This window comes from Canis aureus, chromosome 35 (genome assembly GCF_053574225.1).
Source record: "Canis aureus isolate CA01 chromosome 35, VMU_Caureus_v.1.0, whole genome shotgun sequence".
Lineage (NCBI taxonomy): Eukaryota > Metazoa > Chordata > Mammalia > Carnivora > Canidae > Canis > Canis aureus.
The window spans coordinates 17,512,716-17,530,035 of record NC_135645.1 but is presented as its reverse complement, the minus strand read 5'-3'; the positions used below and the strand labels follow the sequence as shown (position 1 = coordinate 17,530,035).

The window sequence follows — 17,320 nt, the reverse complement described above, 5'->3', positions numbered from 1 at the left end:
AAGGTTAATAAAGACCATAAACAGTATCTACCAAGATGGAGAAGCATGACTACTGCAAGAAGTACAGTCAGCAACAAACTGTACAAATCTCAGCTAATATCTTTACTTATTACACTGAAAGGAGTATATATAAGCTATTCAGTGCCAAAAAAGAAAACATTAATGTTCCTGACTTTGCCCCAAAGAAAATTCAGTAGCTGAATGGTAGGGGGTTTGCTAAAAGTTTTCCTAAGGTGTATAAACAATTAGAAATATATCATGGATGTTTATGAACGTAAACTGTTCACTGAGGATCATAAAAATGGGAAAGTCAATTTGTCTATCGTTATATTACCTCAAATATTTCCTTGAACAACTCTAAGGCTAGAAGAGAACAGTTTTCTGATCTGTCCAGAGGTTGGTTTGACCAACGCAGTAGAGCCACAGTAGGTTCTAAACATTTAGAACGGCTTCCCAGAATGGTGTTGCCAGATGGAGACTGTTCAAATATCATCTGAGTGAGCACGTGGCGCAGCTGAGTCACTGAACAGAAGGCAAGAAGTAATTCTAAAACCTGTGCAATATAAAGTCTTCGTTAAATGTCAATTTCATTGGCCTTTCATGTACAAAGCAACCAAATGATGAAGTTGAAAAGGACACATATTTTAAAAAAATACTCTAAAAATTAAAGACAGCTTCCAATTTTTCTTTCATTATTTTTCAAAATATGGGATTAGGTACTATAAAGTTACAAAGAAATTTGTTAATGGTGGTTACTCCTAATAAGGATTGTGAAAGCCAAAGAAAGGAGGGCAACTTCAACTAATATCATATGTCTTCTATAGTAATTTTTTTTTTTAAAGCACAGATATATTTTGTTTTTAAAATCAAAATAAATTAGGAACTACAGACACTTGCTATCATGCTTGAGATTCAAGAATTCCTATAAAGCATACTTCAGGATAATATTGAAAAGTGGCATCCCCATGCTTTAAAACATTAGGTATGGCTATTTCCACATTGTACACTGTTGGCATTATACTGGTTAGCTCCTCTATTCTACTTCATTTCTTTACCTCATTAATTGGGCCTTTATAACATTACATAACATCCCACAACCTGTTTATTAGCTAAATTAAATTCTATCTCACTTCATACACTACCAACCTATCATTAAAAAAAAATTATTGGCATCTCTTTGCCTATCCACTTATTTTCTACCTTCATCTGTATTTTTGTAAATGACACGTAATTGGGATTTGTGTTTTGATCAACTTGATACCATTTGATTTTAACAGAGTTCAGTCCATTAGCATTTACTATGTAACATGATAATCTTTGATTTATTCATTTTTAAATATAAATTAGAGTACTTATTTTTGAATGGGTAATGTATTTACTTGGTTCAATGGCTAAACAAAGCAATCTGATCTCTAGCTATGCTCCCTGAAGGCAAGCAATGTTATCAGTGTCTCTTTTCTCTTATCAGAGACATGTTATATCCATATAATATCCATAAAATACCTTCTCATATACATGTCTTCCTTAAGTATAATGTACAAACACAAACAAATCAATCACTAGTACAAAGGTGGTGGGTAGGCAAAGAGATGCCAATAATTTTTTTGAATGATATGGTCTTTCATATCTCTCAATATTTTGTAATTTCAGAGTAGAGACCTTGTATGTGTTTTGTGGATTTATCCCCTACGCATCTGACATTTTTAAAAATCAGAAAATAGTATTATTTATAAAACTACATTTTTCTATTTAACATTTTCTACATGTTCTTTTGATGAGCTTATGGACATGTCTCTCTTGGCTATGTAGTTTAGGAGTAGAGTTGCGAAGTCACAGGGTATACATATATTCACTAGGCACTGTGAAACAATTTTCCAAGGGGATTGCACCAGTGAATGAAGATTTGAGAAGGGTTCTAGAGTACTGGCAATGCTGTATTTTCTCATCTAGATAATGGTTATGTCTGTGTACAGTTTGTAAAAATTCAGAGAGCTGTACACTTAAGATTTTTCTGCACATTATAATTTTCAAACATTTAAAACACAGTCCTGTTTTTACAAACCTTTGAAGAAGAATCAGGATCCTTTCCATTGAGAAGACCTAATACTTGACTAAGACATGAAGAAAAGTGCTCATACCTAAGTTTAAAATAAAAATATACATCAAATAACTATGAACTTAATGCATCAAAAAGATTTATATACAAAATAAATATAAAATTTAAGTGTATTTTCTTTCACCTATATCGAGCTTCTGATATAGAAGTTCTTGCAAAACTTATAGTTAAAACATTTCACCATATACGTATCTATGTATACGGTTATTCATTGAACAGTGAAAAAAATGATTAATGTGGCAATAAATAAATCATTGAAACTTTCAGTACTTCAGTTTTTTTTTGTACTTCAGTTTTTTTAAAGCTATGTTCAGTTTGTAAAAATTCAAAGAACATGGAATATTCTAATAAATTAGGCAGCTATCTATTTATAAAGTGCTTATAACCGCTAGGCATTTTATCAGGCTCTGAAGATACAGAGATAAGATGCAGAGCCCTATGTTGGATAAGTCTAAGAGGTACTAGTGGTACCACACACATTTCAGTCTATGTGACTGGCGCATCCTGTGTTTGGGAGAATGATGCTCTGTGAGAGAGCTAACAGTCTAAGAATAAAGGCAGAAACATAGGATATTGTATAATATAAAATACAACACTATAACGGAGAAATGTATAGGATGCTAGGAGGATGAATATTGAATCCAGACTTGGAGTGGCAGGCCTGGTCAGATGAGGTTTCCCAGACTTGAGTCTTAAAAATAAATAGGAGTTAGGCATATAAAGGTCAAAGTATTCCAGCTCTCCGCATAAGTACTTCAGAGGGAATAGCACATGGGTACACAAAAGGTTCTAACGAGCTGGAGATTCTATTTATTGTCTGAAGTGATTAGACAAAAGTAAATAAGAAAATGTAAAGAAACAGAGCTGAGAGGTACCCAGAAACCAGATTTTGGATCACTACATGGAGAATTTGGATATTCACCTTGAGTGCAATGGGAGATCACAGATTTTAGAAGGGATATATGGTTGAAGGAAATGTTGAAAGTCGAATATAAGTGAAGGGAGTCAATGGAATGGGAGCCATTGAAGAAACAAAAGATAGTCAAAAAAAAAAATAGGACATGAGATTTAATGCATAAAAGGATGCATTTATGAGCAAAACAGGATGACACTAAGTACGAATTGGTATAAACACAAGTAACTTGGTTCAAGAGCAAAAATTCAAAAGAACTCCAATTAGATGGGATTCAGTTTTTGTTTTTTCTGTGAAACAAAGATGAGTTCATCTTCTGAGGGAAAAGTGGCAAGAGGAAAGTGGTAAATATTTGAAGGGCCACTGTAGGAAATGAGAAAGAAAGCTGGGAATAAATATGAGAAGTGCTGCCCAGATAAAGTTAGATGTAGTGAATATGTAGGATACAAATTCATAAAGTGTGATTTTCTCAGGTTTTGATTAGGAACATAGCCATTAAATTAGACTTTGGAACAGATTCAGGAATATTTCACTAAATGGTATAGCAAATAAATAAGAAGAAAACACAAACATAATTTCCTTTCCAGAGTTCTAGGCTAGATAAAAAGAAAACAGATAATGGAACTGAGAGATTTATAGAAGTGATTAAGCAACCACTTACTAATGCTAAATCAGATTATACTTTGGTCCTTCTGCAGAGGTATATCCTATGTATTTAGAAGTTGCTCAATAAGCACAATTTGGTGGCCAGAATGGATATCACACGAGAGTATACTGGGAGAACTCTTGGAACAGACAAAGAGAGGACAAGTAAAGGAAGGACACTCTGGAAGAACATTTTCTTATCCACCTATGCTTAAGAAGGAAAAAATGAAATGCTAATGTTGCAGGATTTCTTTTCCTTTAATGCCTGTGGTTCTTGGTCATGCTGTTTTGAAGGATGAAGAGGTAGACCAGACAGGTGGGCAGCAAAGCAAGTTTACTGAGTGATAGTACAAAGCTCCTGAAGAGGGAGGGGACCTGAGAGAGTTGCCACCAGACTTTCTAAGTCTATGGTTTTTTATGGGCTTGGTTTTAATCTGATTAACCCTCCCTGCACCTGTCACCCAGTCAGTTTTTGTCATCTACCTATCATGTGGGAAAGGGTAGAGGGCTCCTTCCAAGGTGGTGTAAAATCCTTTCCTCTCAGGGTGGGGCCCCTTGCCCTGCCTGCCTTTTTTCTGACTATTCTTCATTGCTAATGTGAATGCTTCTTGGTTCTGTAAAATATCAGTTAACCATATGGGTACTGGTCAACCTTGCCCTAGTGGTTAGCTTTTGTTTTGTTAATGTCTACATTATATGTTCCTTAAAATTAGGGACTATGTCTTTGTACAATTTCTGGATTCTATGATCCTCAAAGATTTGGGGCTGTGTCTTCAAATTCCTGCCTCTGCTAAAGGCCCTACCTTCCCTGATACTCGACCACTGTAAGGGCTCCATAACTGTCTTCTCATTTGTGAATGATTAATTGAAGCAATTTCTATACAATTTCCTAACCTGTAATCACAAAGCAGCTGAGGCACTGGGAAAATTTAACTTAAAGATATAAAAAGGCCAGGGGTACCAGGGTGGTTCTATCAGTTAAGCATCTGTCTCTTGAATTTGGCAGATCCTGATCTCCTGATTGTGAGACCTTTGGGCTCCATGCTGGGTGTGTGGAGCCTGCTAGTACCCTCTCTCTCCTTTCCCTCTCTCTCTCTCAAAATAAACAAATAAATAAGGTCACAAGCTCTATGGAAAAGTTGCTAAATGTTCTCAAAAGATAAAATGATCACATGAAATGCCAATGAGACAGAATGGGCACATAAACATGTGTTCTCATTTTATCTTATGACACAACAGAGGCACATAACAAAGAAAATGCAATCCATTTTATGCAAATAAGAAAAGACAAACATACTGACATGAATGTTCCTATAAAAACAATATTTTCCAAAAACTGGAATGTTCAAGATTTAAAACTGGCACTAAAAAAATTAATTAAGAAGCGTACATTTTAGAGAGTGATACAACTTTATTTACCTAAGACAAAGACTGAAACACTTCCCTCACACCCTCCACATTATTATTATACTCATACATTTTAGGCCAGCAAAGCAAAAAAAAAAAAAAAAAAAAAAGGAAAAAAAGGAACAAAGTCTATCAAAACATTTCAATTTAGTCTCTTGTTCCTTAGTAGAATCCGAGTTTACTAAATCTGAAAAGGCAGTTTTATAATCACAAACATACTTCAAGGTTCATTGCAAAGAAAGAAAAGATGAGTCTTAAGAGCCGTACCTGGTAAGATAATCAGCAATTTTAGGATTCTTAAGGAGATCCATCAATAAATCAACTGAATACTTTCTAGTTAGTGTGCCATCACCATTTATGAGAATATTAAATATTAGCTGAAAAGTTTGATGAATGTTTCGAGCATGGAACAGCTTAAAAACAAATCAGGAGAAGTATATTATACAAAAAATTTTTAAGTTGACACCATTCTAAGCTTAACAAAATCTCAATGACTTTTAAAATATCAGAGAATATAAACTTCAGAATTATTTTCAAAGATAATTTAAAAAAACATATTTACCTTTTCCCCAACCTCTTCATTTAATGTCAAACTGGATAATATTGAAAGTGCAAACACAACCACAGTTAAACTACTATGGGCCAGGAAGCTTATAAGAGTTCGATAAAAAGATTTCACATTATTCTGAAAAAGAAAAAAATTTAAAAATACATTAGAATAAACACTATCAGTTTTATATTTTGGTTTAGAAAGTGTATCTCACAGAGTAGGTAAAGTTTTACTATACGTTATTTACCAATTTAAGAGATTATTCAAGGAGCAAGATGGTATATTTTACATACTGCTTTTATAGTAGTAAAAACAGGTACAATCTTAAGGGAAAGCTGTTTAGATATGGGAATGTGAGCAAATGTTTACCTTTCCCAAATATTTCATGGCTCAAGATAACTTCCATCTCCAAAGTACCTCCAGCACATGAACAAATGAGATATTGTTTAACTTAAATAGGTAACACTGAATACTGAATAGCAGGGGAATTGTTCACAAAGTACCTTAAAGAATCAATGAACTTTCTTGATTTAACATTCCTAACAGTGGTTCAGTTAGCCTCCTTTGTGTGTCTTCACTCACTATAAGAGCTAATAGTTGTTGCTAGTCATTTATTCATGGATCTTTCTGGTAGAGTTGCCATTGATTTTGCGGAAATTTAAGAAATGAGGTAAATGGGATTGCCAGTGATGTGTATCCTTTCTATTAGCACAAAATAATTTAATATTTCTTGTGTTATTCAATATAAAAAATAATGGGATGCTACGGAGAAGGGAAACTTTCAGTACTCAACATTTTTATCAATACTTATAATCTTAAATACAACATGTGCAAAGGTTAGAATACTTCAAATTAATCATGTGTCAATCTGTTCCTTAACTGTGATGAATCAGCTGGATGAGACGTGAAAATTCTTATTTTAAAGAAAAACATATACAATTTTCTTTAAGCACAGAACCCACCACAAACAAGAAAGAAAGATTTTATGCAAAACTTACCAATGTCTTTATGTATGTTTGAACAGAAAGATTGTAACGACAAAGATTTGCCAATAATCCTAGACAAGGCATTGTTAACTCATCTTCAGAAGACTGACTGTTGTTTTAAGGAAGATAATAAAAGATAAAAGCATTAAGTTCATTCTAACTCTATAGTAAATTACACTTAAACTTTTTATATGCAAAAATGATTAACGTGAAGACAGACAAGTTTTGAATAGTACTGACCATTTCATATTTCGAAACTAAATGATATTAAAATATAGCACAGAAATATGAAAATAATTGTCAGAATGAGCATACATATCTCATCAGTATATTCTATTGACATTAAACATAAGCATAAAATATTCAATTTCAATAGTTTTTTCTGTTCAAATCAATTCATTTCATAAATTGTTATGAAAATTAAAGCTGCTTTACACCATTTGATTCCTGAACTCATCTAAAAGGAGTGAACAAGAATTAGAGTCTCAATTTAAAAAATTGGAAAATATTACCTCAGAAAAATTGAACTATTACATGGTTTTAGTTTAAGAATAAATCAACAGCATACTTGGTTACGTTTGGTTGCATACTCACATATGATCTATCAGGAAGGTAATTAATTCATCTATATTGGCACCAGAATTGAAAAGTTTGACGTTGTATGTTAATCTCTGCAGAAGTTGAATGCACTGAGAATAAGAAAATACTTATAAACATATAAAAACATATCGCATGTTTATAAGAATGGACTCCTAGGCATATTTGGAGCATTTCACAACTTTAGGAAGCAGAGTTTAGAGCAGAAACTCCTGTATTTCTTAAAATGGTTCTGTTTTTTTAAACATAAAGTAATGACATTACTAAGAATTTTAGAGTTCATCTCCTGATTCCACACATTTCTATACAGTCTATCTCAAACAGAGCATCTTGTCATCAACCTGGTTCACTTAACCATCTTAAACATATATGCAGACTAAAACATATACATATTCCATGAATTCTAAGATACATTTTTTCATATTTTGTCATCTTTAAAACCACATCAGTTTAATTGCTGATGCTTTCTGTTCTTGTAACTGATGGCATTTTAGGTTCAACAACTTATCTGTATGAGAGCTTCAAGTCTATGTTAAACAAGACTAAATCTATAGCTTTAATTTTTTGTAGAATGTTTCCTCAACAGACGGCGACTAGATGCCAACTCAATTTGCAATTTTAATAAAAATAGCTTACATCTCCAAATGTTGACATCTGTGTTTATATAAGTCTATCAAAGTGGTTATAATGTAGATTTGCTTTAATTCAAAAATAATGCTAGATGTGGTAAGCTTCCCTTCTCTAGAAACTTTTAAATAGTAATACATGTGTAATGAACCAGCTCTTAAATTTATTAATGGCAAGAACTGTCCTATTCATGCAGGATTATGTGAGCATGTATACTGTAAATTAGCCACTTACAATACATACCGTCAATTCTGATCTGCAAATAAAGAAGGAAAAACAAGTATTCAGTGAAGAGTACTGTGTAGGTGTGTATACCTGCAAAAACACTGAATCACTATGGCAAGTGCTGCTTCGACAAACCACTCCTGCCAGCACGCTATTCAGATTATAGGTATTCTGAAGACAGTCTCTGGTTTCATTGTCTACAGCTGTAAGTTAAGATAAAATGGCATCAAACATCATTTTTATATATGGTCTTCATGGATAAAAGATAATCTTAAATTTTATGTTACATTTATTATGTAACATACATACAAATACAATATGGCTATTTAATTTTAATTACCTTCCAATTCAGAAGTTTAATCACAGAAATAATATAAGCTGGGAATGGGAAGAGAGAAGTATGAGCTTTTCCTTTTTTGTCAATAAACAAATGATTTTTCTATGTAGACTAAATTAAAGGAAGAAAACTTGCCCTACATATTTGTAGAAGTTTTGCGGTTAAAAATTATCTCAATTCTTTTGTAATTTAAAACTGCTCTAAAGAATAAAAGGTTGTTAACTAAAAAATAAAAAAAAAATTCTAACATATTTAAATGTTGAAAATGACTGCCATTCTCATACAAAAGGTTGGAGGATGTTAAAATTAGCATAACATTTTTGGAAAGTGATTTAGTAATGGCTATCAAATTGAAAAATGACCTGAAAACTGAAAATTAATGCAACAGAAATACACTAACATTTGAGCAAAACCACATAAAAATGTATTGATTCTGACAGCAAAAACTCAAAAAAGAGCATACATAAGTACCCACCATTAGGAAAGTGGTTAAATAAATTATAGTATTCTGCAATATGGTACACGGCAGCTATTAAAAAGACACCAATATGGAAAGATAGCTAACATATGCTAAATGAAAAAAAATCTGATGCTCTGCAAACCATTTTTTATTGTATTTTAATTTTTATTTTTTAAGAGTTTTTGTTTTTGTTTTTAATTTTATTTATTTATTCATGAGAGACACAGAGAGAGAGAGCGGCAGAGACACAGACAGAGGGAGAAGCAGGCTCCATGCAGGGAACCTGATGCGGGACTCGATCCCAAGTCTCCAGGATCATGCCCTGGGCTGAAGGTGGCGCTAAACCGCTGAGTCACCGGGGCTGCCCGCAAACCACTTTTTAAAAGAACAACCAAAACTATTTGTTAATTGGGCGCTTGGGTGGCTCAGTTGGTTAAGCAGCTGCCTCCAGCTCAGGTCATGGTCTCAAGGTACTGGAATCAAGAAAGCCCAGAGTTGGAGCCTGGAATCTTCGGAGTTTGGAGTCCAAGCCTGGATCCCTGCTCAGTGGGGAGTCTGCTTCTCCTTTTCCTGCTGCCCCTGCCTCCCCTTGTGTGTGCACCTGCATGCTCTTTCTCAAATAAATAAAAACTTAAAAAAAAAAACCTAATCAAGTAAGTTTTAAAATTATTTGTTATGGCATAGAAAAAGATCTAGAAAAACAACTATCAAACCATTAAGAAATATTATCTACTGAAGAGGAAATGAGGGTTGGTGGTGATGAGTAAAGACTCCTTCTATTTTACTGTGTATCTGTGCTAAGTTGGTAGATGCTACACCACAGTGACTATTTAAATTTAAATAAATATTAAAAGAATTAGTTCTTCAATTACTACTCACACTACAAATGCTCAATAGCCCTATGTGGACAATACACATGTAGGACATTTCCATCATCACAGAAAGTTCCACTGGACATGTTGGTCTATGGTATTATTTATGGATCACTGGGATTTTTTTTATAGGCATGCATTAATTTTATAATCACACACAGAATTATTTCCCTTCCACTCTCAAGCATATATCAAGAATAAAGGACCCATGACATAAAAATTTAAAAACTAAAGATAGAAATAAGTAGAAAAATGTGTTTTTACCCATAGCTCTGAGTTCAGTATAGTCTATCAAAATTGCCTGATTTTTTTTTTTAATCACTAGCTATGACTTTTCTGAGTGATGTATTTAGTACAGGCATTATGTGAATGTATTTTTTTAATTAAAAAAAGTAGGCCAGCACTTCCCAAGATGCATTCTTTTTCTGTAGACCTTTGCTATGCTTCAGATTCTCTGTTCTGATCATTTTAAGAAAAGATATATACAATAATATTTTCTTTACAAGGGATCCACAGTGCATAAAGTTCTGAAAGGTCCTGTGATGAAGAAATCTTTTTTTTTTTGATGAAGAAATCTTTTGAATGTGAATCATTTACCAAAAGATACTATAACTAAATCTGCCCTTCAAAAAGTATTAAATGCAACATCTTCTAAAAAGTGAAAAAGAGAAACTAAATACATTACCGAGTTGAGATAGCAAGCTGATGATACTTAAGAGCAGTGGTGCACTTATGCTTGGGTCTTCAAGTAGTTCCACAAGGCAACTTAAGCATTCACTTGGTAATATCTGATTTGGTGTAAACAATCGTGTGAGCTTCTGCCCAGAAATTACCTACAAAATTGTAATTAAAATGCATTAGTTAAGAATTGGCAATTTGTGTCTCTTCTCCATTTCAAGTAAGAACTCAGTTCCCACTGCCATGCTTTTTTCCAATTTAGAAAAGTCAAATGCTGTTCCTTCCCTGGAAGACAACCTATCTCCTCTCTCACTAGCTAATATAATCATTCAGATCCAAGTTGTAATGTGTTTCCTCCTGAAGCTTTCCACTAACCCTCTTCCACCAACTAGGTTAGGTTTGCCTGTTATACTGATAATAAATTATACTTTTATTTTATGAGCTGCCAAACTTTTGATTACCTAGCATTATTTCCTCCTTACTACATTGAACACCCTATGAAGGCATAGGGTATAAATCAACACTTTACTACAATATATTTATTGAGTAAATAAATTCCTGTACATGCATTCCACCTATTTTGAGGGAGGCAAAGCAAAGTGAAAAGGAGCTATGGGACTAACTATGTGTTATTCCTTTTACTCCTTTCAAAGTCAGTAAGCTGAGCAGAAGTTAGAGATTACAAAAATGGAAATTAAAAAAAAATTTTTTTAAGTAGCCAGGTCATGCATAGACAAATTTTATTTTTGGTTATTCCGTTTTTACTCCTCTCTTTTAACTCTATAAACCATCCTCCCCTTTCCCATGTGAACAGATAAAGCTGAGATTAAAGGCCAAAACAGTTGTTAGACAGCCAGGTATTTTAATTTTCATTTCTTTAAAGATTTATTATTTAGAGATAAAGACAGAGGCCAAGAAGAGGGAGGGGCAGAGGAAGAGGGAGAAAAGGAGACTCCCCACTGAGTGCCAACGGGGGTTCAATCCCAGGACCCTGAGATCATGACCTGCGCTGAAAGATTTTATTTATTTATTCATGAGAGACACACACACAGAGAGAGAGAGAGAGAGAGAGAGGCAGAGACACAGGCTGAGGGAGAAGCAGACTCCTCACAAGGAGCCCAAAGTGGGATTCGATACTGGATCCCGGGATCACACCCTGAGCCGGATCCCACTGAGCCACCCAGGCATTCCAGGATGAAAACAATTCTTAAGGGAGAGAAATAATCATTGATAAATATAAATTTGTTTACCAAATACCACACGTGCATAATGAAACCTGAATTTCCACAGATAATCACTGCACTGGAGAAATTACTGGCTTAAGAAAGCATCTCTAATATTCCTTTCCACTTGTACCTTCTATAGCACGCCCTCAATACAACTCCAGCAACAGCAGACACCCCTGCAGCCCTGTGATGGTAACAATGTCCTTTACAGCTAGCTGCTAGCCAACACCTCTTCCATGGCAAGCCCTGTGAACTTGGGAGAATAGCATGACCTTCACACTAGGACACTGTTGCTTCATCTCCAGGAAAGATAAGGCACATTTGTCCTCTCCCAGGTCCTCCCACTAACACTGTCCATCTTATGAGAATGACAAGGAGATCAACCTGGCTAGAGTCAGATCCATGGGCCAAAAGTCAAAGCAAAAAAAAGGGTTAAGCATATATGTAAGTCCCAAAGTAAACTTTTCTTTAACATTTAAAGAGCCAATGGGATGAGCACTGGGTGTTATACTATATGTTGGCAATTGAGTTTAAGTAAAAAATTTTTAAAAAGTGCAGGGGTGGTTTCGCGGGCTTAGTTGGAAGAGCATGGGACTCTTAATCTTGGAGTCGTGTGTTTGAGCCCCACAGTTGAGTGTAGAGATTACTTAGATAAATAAAACTGAAGACAATAGGGGCGCCAGGATGGCTCAGTTGGTTAAGTGACTTCGGCTCAATTCATGATCTCAGGGTTCTGGGATTGAGCTCCCACATCAGGCTCTCTACTTTTCTCTCTCTTTCTGCATCTGCATTCTCCTTCTCTCTCTCAAATAAATAAATAAAATCTTTACAAAATTAAAACAAAATTAATAAAATTTAAAGAGCAAATACAATTACCCACACCAGAAAACAGGTACTCTGAGTCAAGGGATCTTTGCTTGCTTTCATAAATGGTATATAAAAAGCTTTACCCAAAATTAATCCATCTTGTCTAATTTTACTAGTAGTTATCCTATAGAATTCCTATAGAGTGTAATTCAAGATAAAGGAGGTAAACCTTGCAACCTAGTTTAGCATGTTTAGTTACTCAGTTATTAAAGAGTATCTTGTTAAAAATCACTTCCCCAGGGGCCCCTGGCTCAGTAGAGCACTCAACTCTTGATCTCAGGGTTGTGAGTTCAAGCCTAATGTTTGGTGTCGAGATTACTTAAAAAGAGAATCGTAAAAAAATCACTTTCCTGGAAGTCTGTTTCACAGCACTGCTTTATAGTGGTGTAGCTTCCCATTCCCTCCATTTTTTGAGCACAGGGTAATCAAATTTAGTATGAAAATAATTTCTATGTTAAGATTTCCACTGATAATTGAAAGTGATAAATGGAGTCGGACACTTAACGGACAGCCACCCAGGCGCCTCAACAGCCAGGTATTTTCAAAAAGCTTTCTGAATGTTATTCAAAGCCTAACTATTCTATATAGATATATATCTTTTCTAGAAGGATGGAAAAACAAGTAGTTACTTTAGAACTGGATAAAATCTGTTCTAAACACTTTCGTTTTTAAAAAGATAAAGGTCTAAGCAGGCTGTTTAGTATCCCTCTAATCTTTTCTATCTCTTTTTTATGTCCTCACTCAGATGTCAGTTTTTCTTTTAAAGCTTTGCTGATAAGAACGCTTCAGAATAGACCTGGGGTGCTTGGGTGGTGCAGTTGGTTAAAAATTCGACTCTTGGGTTTGGCTCAGGTCATGATCTCAGGATTGTGGGATCAGTGTGAATTCTGCTTGAGATTCTTTCTCCCTCTCCCTCTGCCCCTCCTGCTCATAGTCACTTTCTTTCTCTAAAATAAATAAATCTTAAAAAACAAAAACTTCAGAATATCTGTTCCCAAGGAGCATGTGTTTTAACATTAAAGTCTAAAAAGACAGAAAAAACAGGTCCAATGGCAAAATTACATACTGATAGTAGATATTTAGGGGGTAAGGAATGTTCTGATTGCCTTTATGCCTATTTATGAAGCTATACCTTTGAAGATTAAGACATTTTCTGCTTTAAATACAATTTCCCTCGGGATGAGACCTGCATTTATTACCTGTTAAAATGTAAAAATTGCTTCTTGGATGCTTTCATGCAAATAGAAATTTATTTTAGGAATAACATATTTTAGCACTTACTTTGGCCTAAGCATTGTTCTATAGATGTATGTTAATTCTCTTCATCTTTGTGATAACTATAAGCTAGGTGCTGTCTTGCAGATGAGTAAACTGAGGTATACACCAAGACAGCAGCATCACAGAATTTCACTTCCTGAATCCATGCTCATGATCATTACATAACATTAGTGCTATAAAAAACCATTAAGAATGAGATCACCTCAGCTCTGTTAATCCTAAAAAAATTCAAAGCTCAGGTCCTGCATGGGGCTTTAAAGAAAAAATACTCCAGAAATGCAGAATAGCAGAATGAATGATCTCCTTTCAAATAACCATTTCTTTGTATCCTCAGAGATGCTGCTCTCATGAAGTATGCACAAAGATATTCATCACTGGGGCACCTGGGTGGCTGAGTGGTTAAGTGTCTGTCTTTGACTCAAGTCATGATCTCAGGGTCCTGGGATTAAGTCCTGCATCGGGCTCCCCACAGGGAGCCTGCTTCTCCCTCTGCCTGTGTCTCTGCCTCTCTGTCTCTCTCATGAATAAATAAAAATTTTAAAAAAAGATATTCATCATTAACATCACCCACCAAAACAGTTAAAATTTAAAAATCTGAAAACACTGGCAATCTACATGGATGAGTGACAGCAAATTTCATGTATTGCCGATACGAAGCTAAAAATGGTGTAAAACTGTGGAAAACTGCTTGGTAATTTCAACTGAAACTTAACATATACCTACCATGAGACCTAATAATGCCCCTTGTAGGTATATAAATGAGTGCATATATTCAAAAATAGAATAAAAATGTTTATAACAGATTTATTCAAAACTCCACCTAGACCTAGTAACCCAACTGCCCACCAACAGAAGAATGTACATAAGCTGTGGTACATTTATACAGTGAAATTCTCTGCAGCAATAAAAAAGAAGAAGTACTAGCACATGTGCAACAAAAATAAATTTCACAGATTTATAGAATGTAAGAAGCCAGACACAAAAGTACATATTGTATGAGTCAACTTATCTGAACCACATGAGAAGGGACAATGGAAAAAACTTTACAGGGGACTGGAAACGTTCTGTATCATGAAACAAGTGGTAGCTACTTGACTATTCACGTATGTTAAAAACTCAGTCTTCACTTAAGATTAATGCACATTATGCACTTGCACGTACGTTCTAAATGGCAGAAGTAGTTTTCAGCAAACCCCTTCAAAGCTTGCAAATGCAGTATCAAGGAGTCAGTCTTTAAGCCTCAAATTTCTTTGAGTTTCCTTCCATTCACTGTAACATGGCTCTCATATTCAAGGCATACCTGTTTTTTTCTCAGAGATGTTTCAGATTAGTATTTAAAATGCTGTACTCCTGCTTCTTCCATAAAACTGCTTATAACCAAGTGGCGTCTGGAGCTCACTGGCACCTTGGTCTATTCTGCTTGAAAGGCAAAGCCTTAGCATTTAACAGTTAATACCTTAATTATTAGGTTTGCAGGGAATTGTTGAGGTGATGAATGAAAAAAGAAAATGTACTTAGGGAGAGTGGGCACCTGAAGTCCAAAGAAGGAGCATCAGTGAGGCTGGAGAAAACAGAGGCATATTTAATGCATCCCAGTATCACCAAAGATTGATGTTGCCATAGGATTCATGACTGTCTTCTCTCTGTAGTACGTATCTTGCCAATCTTTGGTAACTTAGCCTTTATATCACAGAGTTACTATAACAAATAGATCTTAAAGTTATGTCCAATTTTATGTTAACAGATGCTGTAACAGAGAGAACTAAAATAAGATTTTTTTTTAAGATTTTATTTATTCATTCATTCATTCATTCATTCATTCATGAGAGACACAGAGAGAGTGAGAGAAGCAGAGACACAGGCAGAGGAAGAAGCTGGCTCCATGCAGGGAGCCTGATGCGGAACTCCATCCCGGGTCTCCAGGATCAACGCCCTGGGCCAAAGGCAGGCGCTAAACCGCTGAGCCACCCAGGGATCCCCTAAAATAAGCTTTGATTGAGCTTACCTGTTTACTAAACTCAGGTCAACGGTGGTTGGAATTGCACGAATATGCAATAAATGATAGGTTAAAAGCCTAAAATCAAATCGGAACACAGAAAGCTGTGGATAAGTGATCTAGATACAAATCAGTGGGAACTAATAGGAAAAAAATGAAAGCAATTTAGCAATATAGGTTTGAAAAATTTTGAGCAACAGATTTTGGTTCAAAACAAAACAAAACAAAACAAAACACACCAGAGGGGCAGCCCAGGTGGCTCGGCGGTTTAGCGCCGCCTGCAGCCCAGGGCGTGATCCTGGAGACCGGGGATCGAGCCCCGCGTCGGGCTCCTGCATGGAGCCTGCTTCTCCCTCTGCCTCTCTGTGTCTCTCATGAATAAATGAATAAAAACTTAAAAAAAAATAAAGCAATTTAGCAATATAGGTCTGAAAAATTCTGAGCAATAGATTTTGGTTTAAAACACACATAAAAAACAGGAGGGGCAGCCCTGGTGGCTCAGCGGTTTAGCGCCGCCTTCAGCCCAGGGCGTGATCCTGGAGTCGCGGAATCGAGTCCCACGTCGGGCTCCCTGCATGGAGCCTGCTTCTCCCTCTGCCTGTGTCTCTGCCTGCCTCTCTCTCTCTCTCTCTCTATCATAAATAAAAAAGAAAAAAAGAAAAAAAAGAGAAAGAAATGAAGAAAGACGTGCGGCTCCGAGCTCTCTCCACAACCAAACCCAAACAGCCGAATTTAGATTCCCCAACCCCCCGCCCCCGTCCCTCCTCGGACCCCGAGTAGCCGCCCCTCCCGTCCTCCCAGCGCCCGCGGCAGGGTAGGCAGGTGGCTGGGCATTCACGGCCGACACTCGCCTCCCTCCCGGGGTCGCCCCTCACCTCCAAGTGCCGCAAAAGCTGCGTGGCATTCGCCTCCGACTTAACCGCTTTGTACTGGCTGATGGTCAGCAGCAGAGACTTCAGGCAGGCGGTGGAGTCCATGGGCGCTGCCGCCGCCCGCCCGCTCCGGCCGCCAGCTCTCGCCGCGCTTCTTTTTTTTGATTTTTTCCAGCTCCACCCCCTCACTCCCGAGGTTTCCGGTTCCGGTAGCGCTCCGGAAGTCCCTGGGCACCCTGGGGGAACCGCTCTCAGTGAAGAAAGGCGGGGGGGAGCGGGGAGGCGGGTCGAGGAGGCGTGCGGGTCCCCCGAGGGGGCTGAGCGCTGTCCTTCCAGAACCCCCTTCCCGCTCCCCACCCGGCCCTCGCTGGAGCCGAAAAGCCGCGAGGTTTCAGCTTCGAGATCGCGTGGAGGCGATCAATCTCGCGAGAAACGTGACTGCGGCTCAAACTTGCGAAGGGGCGGTTGGGCGCCGGCGGGGTCCCGGTTGCGCCGAGCTCTCGGTGTTGGTTCGTTTGCTCCTTCGGCCTTGCCGCGGGGTGACCGGCTTTTTCATTTGTGCGTCAGCGTCTACCTGAGAAATGGTCGCTTTTCCCTAGTCTAGACACGGTGAGGAGTTCTGAGGAGAATACGGGGCTCCGTACTGTGAGGCGGCCTGGGAGGGGCCT

General features: G+C 36.8%; 2 protein-coding genes across 9 annotated transcripts in view; one reads left to right on the top strand and one right to left on the bottom strand.

The window, feature by feature from the left end:
* CIP2A (cellular inhibitor of PP2A) overlaps positions 1-17,007 on the bottom strand; it is a 37,117-nt gene extending 20,110 nt beyond the window's left edge. Inside the window, exons 1-9 of the mRNA XM_077884396.1 lie at positions 16,656-17,007; positions 10,421-10,568; positions 8,157-8,269; positions 7,212-7,306; positions 6,630-6,726; positions 5,644-5,766; positions 5,349-5,494; positions 2,063-2,138; positions 335-553 (exon numbers count right to left, since the gene is read on the bottom strand). Coding sequence (XP_077740522.1) covers positions 335-553; positions 2,063-2,138; positions 5,349-5,494; positions 5,644-5,766; positions 6,630-6,726; positions 7,212-7,306; positions 8,157-8,269; positions 10,421-10,568; positions 16,656-16,757 — 1,119 coding nt within the window. The 5' untranslated portion in view covers positions 16,758-17,007. The remainder of the gene's footprint in view (positions 1-334; positions 554-2,062; positions 2,139-5,348; positions 5,495-5,643; positions 5,767-6,629; positions 6,727-7,211; positions 7,307-8,156; positions 8,270-10,420; positions 10,569-16,655) is intronic.
* DZIP3 (DAZ interacting zinc finger protein 3) overlaps positions 16,891-17,320 on the top strand; it is an 85,615-nt gene continuing 85,185 nt past the window's right edge. For 4 of the 8 annotated variants that reach the window (XM_077884388.1, XM_077884392.1, XM_077884390.1 and 1 more), the window contains exon 1: positions 16,891-17,261. The gene's annotated coding sequence lies outside the window, so the exon portion shown is untranslated. The remainder of the gene's footprint in view (positions 17,262-17,320) is intronic. The other 4 variants (XM_077884395.1, XM_077884394.1, XM_077884384.1 and 1 more) reach the window with 3 other exon arrangements.